This window comes from Perissodus microlepis, chromosome 4 (assembly GCF_051167445.1).
Source record: "Perissodus microlepis isolate ML-2025 ecotype Zambia chromosome 4, ASM5116744v1, whole genome shotgun sequence".
Classification (NCBI taxonomy): Eukaryota; Metazoa; Chordata; class Actinopteri; order Cichliformes; family Cichlidae; genus Perissodus; species Perissodus microlepis.
The window spans coordinates 8,560,193-8,577,259 of NC_140464.1; the positions used below are offsets into that span (position 1 = coordinate 8,560,193).

The 17,067-nt window shown below is 38.9% G+C and overlaps 3 protein-coding genes across 5 annotated transcripts; 1 reads left to right on the forward strand and 2 right to left on the reverse strand.

Moving 5' to 3' along the window:
* Positions 1-2,830, reverse strand: LOC146388254 (frizzled-2-like). Its single transcript, XM_084925439.1, has one exon. It carries the CDS (start codon positions 2,640-2,642, stop codon positions 1,005-1,007), a length of 1,638 nt encoding a protein of 545 aa, XP_084781565.1. The 5' UTR covers positions 2,643-2,830; the 3' UTR covers positions 1-1,004.
* Positions 2,831-3,714: 884 nt separating this feature from the next.
* Positions 3,715-11,012, forward strand: meioc (meiosis specific with coiled-coil domain). Of its 2 annotated transcripts, XM_084925440.1 has the most exons (9): positions 3,715-3,800; positions 4,127-4,249; positions 4,549-4,651; positions 5,877-6,049; positions 6,159-6,263; positions 6,420-7,902; positions 8,410-8,544; positions 9,472-9,649; positions 9,723-11,012. In XM_084925440.1, the coding sequence occupies exons 3-9, from the start codon at positions 4,589-4,591 to the stop codon at positions 9,911-9,913; spliced, it is 2,328 nt and encodes a 775-aa protein (XP_084781566.1). In that variant the 5' UTR covers positions 3,715-3,800; positions 4,127-4,249; positions 4,549-4,588; the 3' UTR covers positions 9,914-11,012. The 2 variants fall into 2 exon arrangements, with proteins under 2 accessions (XP_084781566.1, XP_084781567.1); XM_084925441.1 differs by lacking the exon at positions 3,715-3,800 and having other exon boundaries at positions 4,077-4,249.
* Positions 11,013-11,134: 122 nt separating this feature from the next.
* On the reverse strand, positions 11,135-15,558 carry ccdc43 (coiled-coil domain containing 43). Of its 2 annotated transcripts, none has more exons than XM_084925444.1 (5): positions 15,350-15,558; positions 13,201-13,294; positions 12,157-12,289; positions 11,948-12,000; positions 11,135-11,818 (listed from the first exon to the last, which is right to left on the reverse strand). In XM_084925444.1, exons 1-5 carry the CDS (start codon positions 15,521-15,523, stop codon positions 11,631-11,633), a joined length of 642 nt encoding a protein of 213 aa, XP_084781570.1. In that variant the 5' UTR covers positions 15,524-15,558; the 3' UTR covers positions 11,135-11,630. The 2 variants fall into 2 exon arrangements, with proteins under 2 accessions (XP_084781570.1, XP_084781568.1); XM_084925442.1 differs by having other exon boundaries at positions 12,157-12,292.
* Between the last annotated feature and the right edge of the window lie 1,509 nt (positions 15,559-17,067).

Consider the following 17,067-nt stretch of genomic DNA (forward strand, 5'->3'; position numbering starts at 1 on the left):
GATGTTAAATATTTTACAATTTACTGACAGAGTAAGTGATTAACAGGTGAATTGTGTTTATACTGACAGGCTCAATGTACGTGGATTCCTTGTATTTCCCTGGGGGATAGTTCTGTGTTCAATAATCACTTTAACTGTTGCCCGTCAGTCTGAGGCAACAGATGTTCAGGTGTGATACAACCCTCACCCCTTGAGAAAACAATGTGGCTGTGGTTTAATTAAAGAAAATCACACGTTAACAACAGGGTTTAATTATTAAAACAATACTGAACACATATAAGAGCAGAAAGATGAGAAAAAAAACCTCACACAAAGCATGATGTTCCTGTTTAACCACAAGTTCAAAATTCATAGTCATGAGTTGATATCTGTAAATTCTGCAGAGACTCTGCACACGTTTTCCGTAAATTAAGAGTAACAACACAATGTTCTAATCTATAATCACAAATTAACAGAAAAGGAAAACACAAAAAGAACAAAAAACAGGCATGTCTTTGTCTGGGCTTGTGGCATTCATACAGTGCAAAATTACGTAGTTTGAGTACACTAGCAGATAAGGTAAAGTATTTACTTTTTAAATACAATAATATAATGTCGTGTTTTTACAAATACTATTTACAATTTTGTAAAACTGTACATGAAATGTTTTTGCAAGAGTTCAAAAAAATTCAAATCAGTCATTCAGTCTGTGTTCTATTGTCTGCTGGATCATCACTCCCCAGAGTTTATGGAGGCTTTAAGAAAGGAACCAGAGAAGGTGAGGAGAGCAATCAGCACATGGCATCCATAGCCATGATTGTTATTTGTTCACACAGTCAGGTTCAGTCTGTGTTTATCCAGCTTGTGTTTTTCTCAAAATCCAACCCTCAGTTTGGCATGCAAGTGTGACTAGAAAGCTGAGGCAAACACAAATGCTACAGCTACACACTGTGCTACTTACCTATGACATGAGGTATAGATAATAAAACAAATAATAATCCCAGCAACACTCATGTGCTTTCACTCTACACAGTGGTCTCTCCGTGTTTGCCATTTGTCAGCCTTGTGTAAAACTTATGCCAGGAGTTCAGAGTCTTTCCAGACCAGATCCAGAAACCAGAGGTGATGCCCACTATCAGGGTCATCAGATATTTGATCATGAAGACGGTGAAGTCTGGTGTCATGTGGGGTCCAGGATGCATAGGGCAGGGAATGGCCAGGCTCCTGCAGTTGTGGCTGACCCAGCTGTGCTCCCAGTGGGGCCGAAAGGCTTGCTCATAGAAGAAGCATGCAATAACAATGGTGGCAGGGACCGTGTAGAGCACGCTGAATACCCCGATCCGTACCATTAATCGCTCCAGCTTCTCCGTCTTGGTGCCATCGTGTTTCATGATGGTGCGGATTCTGAACAGTGACACAAAGCCAGCCAGCAAGAAAGAGGTGCCGATGAAAAGATAAATGAAGAGAGGGGCCAAAACAAAGCCCCGCAGAGGATCCAGGTTGCTGAGACTCACAAAGCAGACTCCGCTGAGCACATCACCTTCAATCTGCCCAATGGCCAGGATGCTAATGGTCTTGACAGCTGGCACTGCCCAGGCTGCCAAGTGAAAATACTGAGAGTTAGCTTCAATGGCCTCGTGGCCCCATTTCATACCTGCAGCCAGGAACCAGGTGAGCGATAGAATGACCCACCATATGGAGCTGGCCATGCTGAAGAAATAGAGCATCATGAAGAGGATAGTACAGCCTTCTTTTTTGGTGCCTTGGACTATGGTCTTATAGCCATCAGGGGTGAAGCTGTCATTGCACGCCACCCTATCACCGAGGAAGAAGCCTGCTATGTAGGCAATGGAGACCATAGTGTAACAGCCAGACAAGAAGATGATGGGACGCTCTGGGTATCTGAAGCGTTGCATGTCAACTAAATAAGTGGTTACTGTGAATAACGTAGATGCACAACAAAGCACAGACCAAACTAGAATCCATATGCGCGAGAAATGAATTTCTTTATCACTGAAAAACATTTTCCCACCGCTCCTAGATGACTCACAGGGAGCGGCACAGTCCTTCTCTTCTAAAAATTTATAATTCAAATATGGGGGAACTTTAAGAACAGACGGGCAATGGAATGGCCTTCCACGTGGGGGGATTATGGAGACATCCGACGTTCCTGGAACAGATATAACCGGAGGGACGGTGGCAGTGGAGGAGTCATTTTGGCCCACGCAGATTTGTCCATCTCCCAGCACAGGGAAGTTTTCGCAGCGCAATCGGTCCGGCCACTGAAAGCCAAACTTGTTCATAAGAGCCTCGCAGCCCTGCTTGGCCCTCTCACAAATCGATCTGCATGGTGGAATGGCCTTTTCCAAAACTGTACAAACAGGCGCATACATGGAACACAGGAAGAATTTCAACTCTGGCGAGCACTGTACCTTCACGAGCGGGTAAAACTGGTGCACTTCGAGCCCTGCGTCCTCCTGGTTGGAATGACCCACTAAATTGGGCATGATGGTTTGGTTATAAGCAATGTCCGTGCACAGAGGTATCGAAATCGGCTGACAAAATCCATGTTCCGGGACAACTATTCCGTTGTCGCCTTGATACTGTGCTGATATCAGCAGGGGCAGCAGGACCGCAAAAAAAAAAGTTTTGCAAAAACGCATCTTCCCAAGGTTAAGTATCAACTACAGCCTGATAAAGTCGCTGTAAATGTATCTAGTGAGCTCCTTCGTATTATCAGTTCTCCAGTAACAGTAAGTCTCTATAGGAGGGGGCAAAGTTGCTCCTCTCTTTGTTGCTTAGTCTCTGCTTAAACACTGCTGCCTGACTTTTTTCTCTTCTAAATACTCAAATTCCCTTCGGGCCAGCATTAGTGAGAAATACGCCACAACATCTGGTACAATCTTTCAAAATAAAATCCCAGTATGATTTTGAAGGAAAATACTTGAGTCTCAGATATTTTTGCTTTAACACCCGCCCCAACACCATGACCACCATCAACAGTAACAATCAGCATCATAATCATAATCATAGCTTTGGTTGAAGGTTGAAGACAGACAATCTATGCAGTTTCAATGGCATCTGTGGCATCAGAGCCAGAGACTCTGGAGACATTTAAGTCAGGAAGTGACAGGGGGTGACTGAACACATGTATTATTATCATGGACAATCCATTTCACCTGCTCCATTCTTCACTGTGGAGGCAGCAGGGCTGATTCTCTATCAGGCTTATTTGTTATTCTTCATTCCCACTGTTGTCTGTGTCTATGATTTATGGGATATGTGTAATTTGCTCTTTTGCACAATCTGAGTCTTATTTTAAGTTCATTTTAATTTTCTTTATTGTTATCGCTTATTGTTATACACAATTAAGACAAAAAAATCAACAACAACCTTGCAGAAAATAAGAACTTCATAATGGGTACTTTTACTTTTAACAATGTTCTTTTTATTCTAAATTATAGTGGGTTTTTTTTAAATTTTATTTTTATTTTTATTTTTATCTCGGACCCACATTCTTGCATGGATTAAGAGGGTTCAATATCTGACCTGAACAACCTGCACCCATGCATTACAAATTTGGGGGTTCTTTTGTCGACCAAAATCAGTTCTGTTCCGTTTAGGCCCACTACAATGCGCATGCTCTTATTTTGAAGGAACACTTTCTTGTCTACTGGTTGCATTTTGAGACGCTTTGAAATTGACTCCACAGCTGGAGTGGTGTGGTAGAACACACTTTACAAGCGCCCCTTGAACTAAAATGTAGATAGGAGAAGGGTTTCGTGTCACTTTCAAGTGTCCATCAGTAACTCAGTTTGTTTGTATGTACTAAGATCATAATATCTTCATTTTAAAATTAATTTAATGAACAAACTGCAGACCGAAAACTGACTACTACCACTTATATTAGAAGAAATGATTATTATAATAGAGATAGTATTTACATGTTCTGCTTAACATAGCCTATATAGCCTTTATACACAGTTTCTGTGTAAGGTGTTTTTTATGTTAGCACCTGCCATGCCACACCATGGTATAAATTATGGGGGAGGGGATGCCACTACATGTTGCTATGCCCCTTTGTTTTCTGCTTGATGTTAATTGGAGTAAAAGTATAATCCCTCAGCCTCAGCCAATGTGCTTTCAGGTCGCGAGGGCAACATCGAACATCTCCTGGGTGGACTTGAGGTCGGCACGAGAGGGATTAAGGCGATGACTGTCGAGAAAACTGTTAAAACTCCATAAGTTCGCCTTGTTTGACTAAATGCGGGTAGGTGTGTTTAAACGGTACATTTTGCTGACCAAAAAGTTAAAAAATAAAATAAAATTAGAAAAATTTTACTGATAAAAGCGTTAGGCTAAAGCTACGGGTTAAATTAGCAAAGTCATCATCAAAGTTTGCTAGCTTATCCAGTTACATAAACGGCTAGTTAAGTTTGCTAAGTTGGCTAGCTGAAAAGTTCCCTTTCCCGAAAAAGTAGTTTGCTAACGTATTTTCCATATCTGCTAAATGTCTAAATTTACTATGCAAGGCTTTATAAAAATGTTTCGTTCTTTGTACATTGCCAGAGCTGTAACCGAGTACTGAAGAACCAAAGGGGAGTTCAGAATGGCGTTTGATGGACGTCAGAGCGCATTTGCAAATTCACTCTTCCACAGCTATCAACGTCAGGTAAGCAGGAATAAGCAGTAATTTAGGCTAATGTACTTTGCATATTTGAAATATCTCCATTTCTTAAGAGTTTATGATAGGCCAACTCACTGATGATCATTTTTTTTCCTCCATAATTAACCATATTGGTTAACTTGTGTTATGGACAAAGAAAAAATGCAGTTCATCCCAAAGTTTTTTTTTTCTTATATATTTTTTAGTTCAGATTAGAACCACACTAAGGAATGAAACAATATGTTTTAATTTTGATCTCTAAAGTTGTGCTTGCAATTCTTGGAAGTTTTTCTTTCTTTTTTAAATTTCTTTGTATCGCATAGATATGTTTTAAAATTGTCAAATAAATAGGTCTACCCTGGGGTTTCTTCCCAGTTGGATGTACTTGTAAACCTTCCCAACCACCTTAACTGGGTCCTTTTGACATGCAGGAGCAGGGGATCTACTCCAGGAATTCCTCTGGACGTCTGAGCTTCTTAACTTGTCTGTTAAGTCTGAGCCCAGCCACCATATGGAAGAAACTAATTTCATCTGTTTGTATTCATGACCTCACTTTTTTGGTCATTATCCAGATTACCTGATCCTAGGTGAAGGTTGGGATATTGATAGATTGGTAAATCAAAAGCTCTTTGTTCATTAGGCAGTCCAGTACTGCTGATGCCACACCGCTGGTCCAACTTGCACTCTGTCTTCCCATCACTTGTGGATAAGATCCCGAGATACTTGCTTCTTGAACCTTGCTTAAGGCAGTCTCTCTCCCCCAACACAGAGGGAGCATACCACCGTTTTCCAGCAGAGAGCCATGGCCTCAGATTTGGAGGTGGTGATTCTCATTGCAGCCATTTCATGCTTGGCTGCAAACTGCTCCAGTGTACGCGGGAGGTCACGCTTTGACCTTGCAAAAATCCTCTGTGGTATAATATGAGATTCCCAAAGTGAGTGACCCCCCCTCAGCCTGGCTATGCTTTGAGATCCTGTTGATGAAACTCAAGAAGAGGATTGGAAACGAGAGGCGACCCTCTCACTCCAACACCCACTGAAAAGGCTTTTGCCAATATATTTTAGTTCAAAAACTGGCAAATAAATTAACATTATCATTTCAAATGTAATTATTTGAAATAATTTCAATTCCGTATTTTTACAGAGTTAAAATTGTCTGTGAAAGTTTTATCTTATGTGTTGTAATTTGCATTAGTTTGCCTTATATGAGATTGGATTCTCTTTATTTCAGGTGGGTGTTAATGCAGGAGGTGGAAATGGCAGTACGGTAGCAATACCCTTCATTTCCATCCCCAGTGCGTCACAGCAGGAACAGGACACTGCATCCTATATGCCCTGGTCTTATTCTACTCAGGATGATCCTTATGAACTCATTAGATGTGCCCAGCCCAGCATTAAAAGCAGGTATTCACCTAAATGAAGTTGTAAGCAGTTTCATTGCTATGCAGCAATGCTTGTTCAATCAAAACGGCTATTTGTTATTTCCTAAGAATTTATTTTCTGTTACTTTAAGGAAACCCCCTGAAAATGCTGATTATGGTGGTGAGAGTGATCTACAGGGTCTAGTGTCAAATATTTTGGATGATGCAGATTCACAGGATAGCTTCTACAGTGAAGGGTATGTCATTATTGTGATGCATGTAGTAGTTTAGTTCATGCTACAGTGTGTATTGTAAAATTTAATAATCAACAGAATAAGATATGTGAAAGTTTTACCTGCTTAAAATAGTTTGTGATTACTGTCACTAAAGGAATTCCTCAATTCCTCTTTTAGGACCCTACCTACATGCAATCCCATCTGGTCTCCAAAGACATTGAGTGAAGAACTGCTACAGTATTTAGAATCTGAGGCTAAAATGCAGCATAACCCTTCCTTTACTCCAAACTATGTATCTCAGGAAAGTTTCAGTGAAGCACAGCATCGGTCAGGAGACAAAGATGTTGGTGAGCTAATGCAACAGTCGAATGGCCTTGTTTCTAATCGACAGTGGCTTTTCAATGGAGAGAGCTACCTACCCCATCCCCAAAAGCTGCCACCAGGTCTACCAGTACCAAATGCTGGAAGCAGCTATACATCACAGATGCAACAGAACAAACATGTCAACATGTCATCTTATAATAAAGGAGTCAATGGTCAGGCTTTTAATAATTTTCCTGACATCAGTGACATTTTTAGACCTCAAAGTGAAAACAACACACCCTGTTTTGAATCTTTTTATGAAGATAACTACATCCAGGACAGCATAAAGCCAAATGGTAATGGGCAGTATGTACCAGAACACATTAACCATCTGGTCAGCAGTTTTCAGTCATTAATGACACATGGGAATGATGGCGTGTATTGTGGAGACCTGGGAAACATGCATAAGCAGATAGTGGGCTTGGACCATGAAGACAACGTGGCTGAACAATGGAAAATAACCAGTCCTACAATGTCAAGACAGAATTCTCCTGGAAATCAGATTCCAAAACAGCTGATGGGGGAATTGGGGACAGTGCAAAGAGAAAGAAACAGAGTGAAGAAACAAACATTCAAAAAGGATGGCTTTCAAGATCTACCCAGTTTCTACCCTCAAAGCACAGAGTATGTCCAACAGCCAAAGCAATTCCCTGCACTTTTAAATCCCCCAAATCAATACCCCAAAAAGATGGTGCATAGAGAGAACATAAATCTAAGTACAAACCAGTATTCAAAACATCAGCTGCAGAATAAGACAAAATCCCAGGTTCAGAAAGAAAAAAGCAAAATGCAAGCAAATGGATTTCTAAGAGAGGGCTTTGCTAGGAGGCCCCAGTTCAACACTTTCATGAGAGAGGGGGAAGCACAGCTCCTTTCACAAAACCCATACTTTGACTTCCAGGAGACTGTGCAGTATAAAAGATTTGATGGTGAAAACGGCATGGTCAATGCAGGGAATGTACAGCAGTTCATGCCCTTAATGTATCCTGTAAATGACCCCAGGAGGTACTCGGGGATCCCTGTCAAATCCAACTTCAGCTCTAGATCCACACAGCCTTATGCAAGTAGTGTTCCTGGCATGGAAGCAGATGATGTGATTCCACTTAATGAATCTGCAGCTTTCAACTCCTACCTCAGCGACATTAGGACCCACAGAAGGGACAATACTTATCATGGAATGGCCTCAGCAATGACAACTTCAGTGTTAAGGAATCATGGAGGACCAGTGATTCAGCTTTACTTCTACCTGGATGAGTGTTATGAGCAGTGGAGGTGTTTGGAGAAGGAGAGAAAAAGGGTATGCCATCAAGTCCTGATTTTGTGTTAGAGATTATTAAGAGTAGAATCCCTCTTCAATCTAAAGTTATAAAAAAGTTTATTTTATAGAAATTAAGTTAATGAGGTCATTTGCTCAGCTGATGAAACATGATACAAATACAGCTTTTGTGTGTGCAATACAACTGAATTATACCAGTAATGTAACCAATGTAGCTTGCCATTGCCAGTGTGTGAATGTGTGTGTGAATGTGTGTGTGAATGACTGAATGTAGTGTAAAGCGCTTTGGGGTCCTTAGGGACTGAGTAAAGCGCTATACAAATGCAGGCCATTTACCATTTACCATAAATGTATTTTTAGTCAGCTTGGGTCCAGACATCTCTCTATTGCTAATATTTAGCATCAGCTTGAGATAAATCTGTTTGCAGCTTATGATGTACAAAAATATTTTGTTGGTATTTATAAAAAAAAATTCTACCCTTTAAAATTTTTTAAGGTTGTCATATTCTTGTATATTTTCTATTTTAGACAGAAGTCATCCTTACAAAAACATTTCTTGAGAAAAGAAGTCCAGCAGTGACCAACAGTAACCTGCCCAAAACTCCACCAAATCCCACAAGAGTTGACCACCTCATTGTTAATCAGATAAAAGAACAAGAAAAGGTGAGAGCCCTGAATTTAATGCTTATATACTGTCACCTACAGGGGAATTTTATCACAGCAGTTGCCAGTTGTTAACAGTTACAGGCAACTCAGTTCCTACATTTGTTTAAGCAGGGGCACTAATTAAAAATCATACATGCATATAAAATACTGCCCCAGTAAGGCAAACAGTTAATCTTAATTGTTTCCTTACATTGTATTTATAATAGATGGGTTTAAATTGTGGCCTTGGTCATTTTTTTGTGGAGTGTGTCAATTGCCCAGACCAAACAAACAAACAAACAAAAACCCCATAAGTGGCAAATACACTAACATGACCTAACTTATAGTAGTATACAAAAGTCTTGAGCCACCAATTTCTTTTGTTTTTCTTCCAAGCAGCCAGACTGTCTTGTAATTTTTTTTAAAAAGTGGTTTTCAGCAGTATTTCTCCAGGGTTTATGAATGCCTTTTAAAGTAGTCATTTACACATGCTTTCCAATCCAGTGCTTTAACATGATCATTTCTTTAGAGGAATATTTTTTTGTTAAGCCTTATAGCATTAATCTATGAATCATTCAAGGATTAAAAAGCCCCCTAACTCTGGGGCTTTCCACATAGAACAGACAACTTAGGAAAGACCCAATTTTAAATTGTGTCTTTAGACACTTTACTAACAGCCTGTTTTTATATGTCTAAATATGCATATCATATACATGCATATCTATCTATATATTGTATTTTCACCTATTGCCTATAGTCAGAGCAAAATTAAAAGAAATGAAATGTTTTAAGACCTTTGGACATTCTAACTGTAAACCTAGTCAACTTCAATATTAATTTTTTTTACATTTTGTATTATTTTCATGCATGATATGTCATCATTCCTTGGGATTGGTCTTTTATTATATATTTTTTTTTAATTGATCTTTTTGTGATGTGTTACAGGTGGCAAGTCTTCTGGAGAAAATGGAGTGTCTATGTGGTGTTCCCCTTCCAGCAAACATCCACACAGCCCTGAAAAAGAATCATATGGCCATTTGTGTCACACAGGCAAGATGTAAGGAGGAGGCTGTGAACATGACCAAGCACCAGTGGCAGAGACCTAATTTCACAAAGGACCGAGGTAATCCACGTAGTGGTAGACAATGTTGTATGCATGTTCCATGTTGCATGTCCTAATGTGTTCTTTTTCACAGACACCTTGTTGGTGGTCGTGGCTCTGAAGGACCTAGCTGCTACCACTAGGAAGCTCTGCACAGCTCTGTGGTGTGCCCTCCAGATCACACTGCCAAAACCCATCATCATCCAGGATCATCATATTATCAAGGAGGACGCAAACAAGGAGAAGTGCCCTTCTTCATTTGAAAGATACTCTTTTAGGTTATAATTTAGCAAGCGACAAGTATGAGTTGAAGATAAAATTAAAGTCACTCCACATTGCCCTGCTTTTAAGTGTTCTATAGCTAGCAGGGTCAATGAAACAAAGGTTCTTGTAGTGTTACCTAACTGAAAGTCAAAGCCACATTTTATCTGCAACACAAAGATCACTGCAGAGTATGAGATGAGCAATTTAAAAGTGCGATGACTTCATTATTTGGTTTCAGAGAGCTTCTTTCGTTGTGTAGGAATTGCATGAAATATTTTATCCTGCTGCAGCTTAACTTAATTTCATTCAATTAGTGTCAGACGCAATCAACACAAATCTTGCACCATCACTGTTGTATTTAAAGGCACTATTTATATAGAAGATTTCAGTGAATCTTCATTGTTTTACTTATTTATTGGAATGTAATGGAACCTCAGTTCTGGGTATTCCCAAGCAATAATTGATTCTCAAGGGCAGTAGCTTAAAATGAACATGCTAATTATTAAAATGCTTTCTGAAATATTCCAACTGATTTCAACAGCTTCAGTTTCTCATATTTAACTTTAAAATTCTACAATGAGAAAAGTTTTTATCTGCAATTTGGTGCCACTAATGTAAATTTCTAATAAAAAAATATAGATTTTAAGTTTTAATCACACTTCCAGCTAGAAACATGGTATTAACAGACATATCAGTGGGATGTTAAACTCTGAAAACACTGAAATGTTCAAAGACTTGCTGCATATCAGTGTCAATAGTTTTGGATAAATGTTCCATTTAGTATTTAACACTTTAATTATTTGTTATTAACTGTAATCATAATTCTGTGTTATGTGAAATGTAGTCTTAAGTGAAAATATGGTCAAGCTTTAAAGTGTAGCATCTAAAAAATTGAATGCATTAATCAATTAAAAAACGTTATCAGTGAATTGACAGTTTGTCAGCAAGGGACCAAAACATTAAGGCATTACAAAGAATTCTCAGGAAATACTTAGTGTCATTTCTTCCCTCGTGTGCTTTGTGAATGAGCAGTGTCGTTTTATTCCTGCTATTTTAATGTTTCTGTTGATTTTTTTCTTGTTGTTTGAAGTGGAAAAAAAGCAAAAATAAAGCAATTTCCTTGCTGAAAAGTGTTTTTTTTTTTTTTTTATTTTAAAAGATGAACCGTAAACATTCAAAATGATGGTACATAATATATTTGAGGTCATTTACAACTGCTTTGTTCTTAAAAAAACCATTGAGTTCTTACAGCAGCACATGCCTTTAATCAAAAATGTTTTGAAAAATGAAGGCATTTGCAAGTTGTGGCAAAGGATAACAGGCTGAACTGTTGAGTTAAAACTATTCGGGTTTCTTCCCGCCCCCCCCTACGATTAGTTCAATTTCAGGTTCAGCAGTATAATTTCATCATTTAAGGATAAACGTACTTTTAGCCAACTCAAAGCATACTATGTATATGTTGGAAAAACTATATTTGGCAGACTTAAGTGAAAATTTGACTAACAAGGGATTGACCATGTTCATCATTGACATACAGCTTTGTTTTTTTTAAACATCATCTGTTTAACTCTGAAAACAAAAGACATTTTTATTCTTAACATATAGTTTGTTATTCACACACATTATGAGAAACAAACAAGGGTCTGATGTGGAGGGTGTTCAGCTGAAAAAGAGCCAGACTTATTTTTTTTCATATTGCAGCAAAACTCTTTTTTACAAAGTGTCCTTGCTTTTGGTTTTATCTTTTGCGTTCACCCTTCTGTGTACGCTTCTTCTCCTTCTCTTTTCTGTCCTGTTTAGCTAGTTTGTCCTTCTCTCGCTGCATCTTGTCCATTTCCTTCTTCTTTTGGGCTTCTTCGCGAGCCTGGTCCCGCTTTTGCTTTTGTCTGTTCTGCACCAGCTCCACATTGGTGTTTTTGAACAGGCCTGACACTTTGAGTAAAGGACAAGTGGAAGAAAACTAAAATCTGTACAAATCATGGTTATGTATCAATTATCCATTCTTTGGGTTAGACTTGGTTACATACAATTGTAAAATATCTGCACAAAGGATACTTTTATCATTTCCAGTGATATTTCCAGTTGTTGGCTCCTCTTCTTCAGCTTCAGTGCTTTAGTCAAGGAAAGAACTGACATCTTAAGGGTTATGACTGCACTGGATGAGACAAACAGTTTCCCTCATTTCCTTTGCATGGTGAAAAATATGGATGATTGCCAAACTGACTGCAGACTTACTGTTTTTTCAATCAATAAATCAAGGATATTCCTCTTCGTCTGTTACATTAGCATATTGAGCGAGAAGGGCTTCTTTCCTTTTCTTGGACTCCTCAGACACCTCCTTCTGCTTCACCACAATCTGAGCTTGTTTTTCTATCATACTGGCAATGGCCTGGACCTCTGCTATAGAGAAGAAAGGACAAAATAAAATGTGCTTTTGCTATTTTAGATTTTTTTCCTCTCTCGCTGTCAGTATATAGGTTTACTAGCAGATGGAGCCATGAGGGCAATCTGTCTCCACACAGCATAACACTTCCTTATGGTTATGTACATAGTCAACATTCTCATTCCAAACTCAAGCCTACATTCTGGTTTCAGCGTTTCAGTCTTGGGGGCTGCTTTTGTTAGTGTTTCCAGGAAATCTCTCCCTTGGATAGAAGTGTCACAAAGCACTCTGCTTTAAACTCAAGGCAAACGATCTTCAACTCATAGATGTAATGCTTCTGTAAGTTTAACCAGTATTAAAGACAGCCTAAGTAGCAAGCTGTCTTTTCCCTTTTCAGTCTGGATTTAAATAAACCGATGAATCTGCCATCCTTTGATGAATTTATTCTTGTGTTCTTCGTAGAGAAGATATACAACTTTGATCGCAGACTACAGGCTTACCGGTGATTCCTAGATTTTTTAAAAGCAGAGTTGAAGGTAATGTCTTAAGCTTTCAGGTCCCTCTTCTGTGGAACTACCTCATAGTTTGGATCTGAGAGACAGACACCCTCTCTACTTTTAAGAGTAGGCTTAAAATGTTGAAAAGGTTATATTTAAGGTGACCCTGAACCATCCCTTAGTTACGCTTCAATAAGCTTGGCTTGCTGGGGGGCTTCCTATGATGTACTGAGTGTTTCTTAACTCACCTCTTTTCACCCTGTGTGCTTAAACACCACTATTGCATTTTAATCATTAGTAATTATTAAACACTGACTCGCTCCCATGCTTTGGCTTTTGTCCTGTTTGCTTTCCCCTTACTCCCAACTGAGTAACTCTGAGTCAAGGACAATAAATATGGTATCGAGAATGAATCAGTCATACAATACCATCATCAGCATCCTTTTTGGCTGCAGATTTGCTGCAACACTCTTCCCACTGCTTTATGATCTGTTTACAGACATCTTCCACTGTGTTCTCCTCCTGTACACAAATGACAGCGAATTCAAGCAAGTCACACAGAAGTAACAACTCAAATTCTGACCTCACTACATAATACATATTTTGTCAGGAGCAGTGATAAAACAAGAAGTTTAGTGTTGCACGTTCCATTTTCTAGGGCAGAAATACCGTGGTAACTCGCACATCTCATGGAGGAATAAACCACATACACGTTGTTAGAGTTTTACATCAGAGGCACACGCCTTCCTCTGCGCCATCATTTATTGAACACACACTTCCGTATTTATACCTTTCAGATTAAGAGCACATACATATATGATAGGGCAACACCCCCACTTGCTCTTAACACTGTACATTACACATTTACATGATATACATATTTACATGATATTCACATATTAACATTTATGTTCCAAACAAAATATGCGTAAATTTATCTATTTTCACTTTACTTACAGACTTAGTCATGATGTCTGCTACCATGTCTTCTGTTGCACAATATTTGACTTGTACTTCCTTCTCAGTTATAGCAGACCTAATAAAATGATACTTGACATCGATGTGTTTACATCTTTGACGGTTTATAGGATTTTTGGACAATGCAATTGCACCTTGATTGTCTGCAAGAATGGTAACTGGTGAATATTGCCTTTTAATGTCCATGCCATTAAGTAGCTGTGAGAGGTATAAGCTTTCTTGTACTGTGGCGGCCATCGCCATGTACTCTGCCTCGCACGTTGACAAAGCTACTGTAGCTTGCTTCCTGGTTTTCCAGCAGATCGCTGGCCCATTTTTGGATAGTACAAAACAATAACCCGTTGTACTTCTCCTGTCACTCAAATCTGTGGCCCAATCTGCATCGCTGTATGCTATAAGATTTAGGTTTCCTTCTGTCCTTTTATAGCACAGCTCTTTGTTTAGTGTCCCCTTAAGGTAACGTAATACATGTTTTGCTGCTGTCCAATGATGCTCTTTTGGCTCAGACAGGGATTGTGACAGTTTGCTCACTATCCAACTCAAATCTGGTCTTGTACATGTCATTAAGTAAATCAAACTGCCCACTAATTCTCTATATTTTCCTGAATCAACTGATTCACCATGTGCATCAAAGTCATTTTTGAGTTCACAAGGAGTAGAACGTGGCTTACAGTCAGACATTTTGAACTTTTCCAGGATTTTTGTGACGTACCGTGTCTTGTTTAGTCTTATCTCATGGTTCTCTTGTATACAGTCAATACCCAAGAAATGTTTAAGCTCACCAAGATCCTTCATTTTAAATTTCTCATTCAACATTTGTTTCACGTTTCTGATAGCGTCTTCACTGTTGGCAGCTATGATTACATCATCAACCCAGATGATAAGAATCACTGTCTCACTCGCTGTCTGTCTGGAATATACACAATGGTCTACAGGATTTTGTTTGTAACCTTTTTCACACAAATGGTCATGTAACATCTTATTCCAGTTCCTGCCAGATTGTTTCAAACCATATAGTGATTTGTTTAGTTTGCAGACCAGTTTTTCACCTGTGTCTGATTTTACTTCAAAACCTTCTGGTTGCTGCATATACACCTCACAATCGATTGGGGCGTGCAAATAAGCAGTCTTCACGTCCATTTGATGGAGTTTAAAGTTGTACTGTACTGCTAATTGCATCAGAGTACGCACTGATGTCATATCTGCAGTCGGCCATTTAGATACGTTATTTTATCAATATATAACCTGCACTAGGTGATTTACTGTATTTTTTTCTGAGCCGCAAACGTAAAAACGTCTCGGGAAATGTAGAATATCCTTTATTTGTTACGTGGTGCGCATCATTGCGGCTTAAGACCACATTCATCTAAAACCTGGCGATTTCTTAATGGGGTTTGGCGAAACAATTTGACCTATATTACTGCTGGATCTTAGCTAAAGAAACTTAATAGCATCTACGGTCGATAATTAGTGCCACATATAGAGGCTGACATCAGCACTGTCACTTGGTAAGCTACCAGGAGACCGAGAAGACGGACAGCAACAGACGAGAAAACACAGCCTTGTTGGGAGAACCGAACATGCGCTTCGAATATTCACCAGAAATGCAGATAAAATTCCTTGAAGCGCATCTTCTTTCTCCTCGTCGGTCTCCTCCTCTTGTAGAATCCCTAAAATGTACGCCCCATACACTTCACGATCCACTTCTAACGAGTCCAGTCGATCATTTAGCCAGCTTTCAAACTCCCCGGCGTCTGTCAAGGGCGCAGCCATCTTGGCCCCTTTGGGTCCTACGATGCAGCTCGGCTGTCCGTTGTCATTGCCTGCGAAAAAGAAAAAGTTTTAAAGGTGTTTGATAATTCAGCATTTCAATACAAAGGACAGAAAAAGCGCGACCAAGGTAATGAATCGTTTTTATTTTGTAACAAGCTAATACACAAATGTAGCAGCTGATTGGCTGACTATATGAACTTAAAAAATCAAATTTATCTCTCGCTGTTGCTTTGAAAGAAATGCTGAGGCAGTTTGCGTGCCAATTACTATTTTTTCTTTAATTGTAGCATTTTTGAAACATAACGAAAATGTTTATGCAGTCATAGAAATGTGTATTTTTTACTTATAACTTTTGTCTCAACATGAATTTAAGCTGTAATATTTATTCACAGCGTGACACTATTAGCATTTTTTTGTATTCTTTTGCAATTTCTTCTGTTTTCAGCCACAAGATTGTAGTTAAACTGAGACGAAAGCTGTCGTCGTTTAATGAGAGAAACTCTGCATCCATTCTTCATACAAGTAGCTTATAGACTGTATTTTCTAGTCTTTCCTAATTTCTGTGATTACCTTACCAAACCACCACACGAAGGGTCCCTACACTTTGCTCCCTGCAGAGTAAATCACGCACACAGATTATATTTCAGGGGTGCACCTATAAAGCTAAATTACAACTCGTAGTCTATGAACACAGGTCTTGTCAACTGTCCATCTGAATAACATTTTCTGTGATAACTTTATCATGCTGCTTGTTAAATTGATTTAGCAGCCAAAAATTGAATCGGTGCTAAATGCCCAGCATTGGCAGTCGCTTAAGTGCCCTGGGATACTGCCACGAATACCAAAGTTTTTGATTGAAAATTAATGTTTGATTGTTCCGCAGTTTATACAAGTACTTATGCACTCAATCACGCTTTGAGCAGGAGGCGTGCCAGTATTAGTCTAATTGAAATGCTGATTTCCAAATAATGAGCTATTCTTTGTAAACTCGGTGGGCAACTGGCAATCAAACACCTCTTGGCAGAAGACAGTCGTGATCAAAACATACCAAAAATACTAAAGAACTATTTGTTTCCGCCTTCTAAATTGGGACAAGTCATCTTTGAAGATTAATTTCTGTGTGATTATAAACCTCTGTGGAGACTATTGCCTCAGTAGCAATGAGGCTAGAAGAAATAATTGACGGAAGCAATTTTCATTACTGCGAAACAGATGTTGCATGATGAAGTTATGCACATTTTTAAAGTATTTACTGTTATCTTTTGTAGTATTTGATTCAGTGTATATATGTAAATTGAGTCACACGAAATACAGACTTTAGTGATGATCGGCATGTGTGACATTCTGTTTTTGGCCACTGGGTGGAAGTAGAAGACAGATTTGTTTATTTCTTTGTTTATGCTGAAGACGATGGATGAAGATGAATTTAGCTGCATGACAGGCATTTGAACCTCACTTAGTATGTTTTTCATTTTAAAATCCCAATGTGCATTTGCATCAGAGTCGATTTGTTAAAATATAGTTGTTTGCAGACCTGTTGAAGA

What these genes read in the sequence shown, in the direction of transcription:
- meioc (XM_084925440.1), top strand. Translation starts at nt 4,589, where the DNA reads ATGGCGTTTGATGGACGTCAGAGCGCATTTGCAAATTCACTCTTCCAC. An exon ending in TGGAGAAGGAGAGAAAAAGG is followed by an intron (nt 7,903 to 8,409) that starts GTATGCCATCAA and finishes TTTCTATTTTAG; the next exon opens with ACAGAAGTCATCCTTACAAA. An exon ending in AGATAAAAGAACAAGAAAAG is followed by an intron (nt 8,545 to 9,471) that starts GTGAGAGCCCTG and finishes GATGTGTTACAG; the next exon opens with GTGGCAAGTCTTCTGGAGAA.
- ccdc43 (XM_084925442.1), bottom strand. Translation starts at nt 15,523, where the DNA reads ATGGCTGCGCCCTTGACAGACGCCGGGGAGTTTGAAAGCTGGCTAAAT. An exon ending in GAATTTTATCTGCATTTCTG is followed by an intron (nt 13,295 to 15,349) that starts GTGAATATTCGA and finishes ATTTGTGTACAG; the next exon opens with GAGGAGAACACAGTGGAAGA. An exon ending in CAAAAAGGATGCTGATGATG is followed by an intron (nt 12,293 to 13,200) that starts GTATTGTATGAC and finishes TCTTCTCTATAG; the next exon opens with CAGAGGTCCAGGCCATTGCC.
- LOC146388254 (XM_084925439.1), bottom strand. Translation starts at nt 2,642, where the DNA reads ATGCGTTTTTGCAAAACTTTTTTTTTTGCGGTCCTGCTGCCCCTGCTG.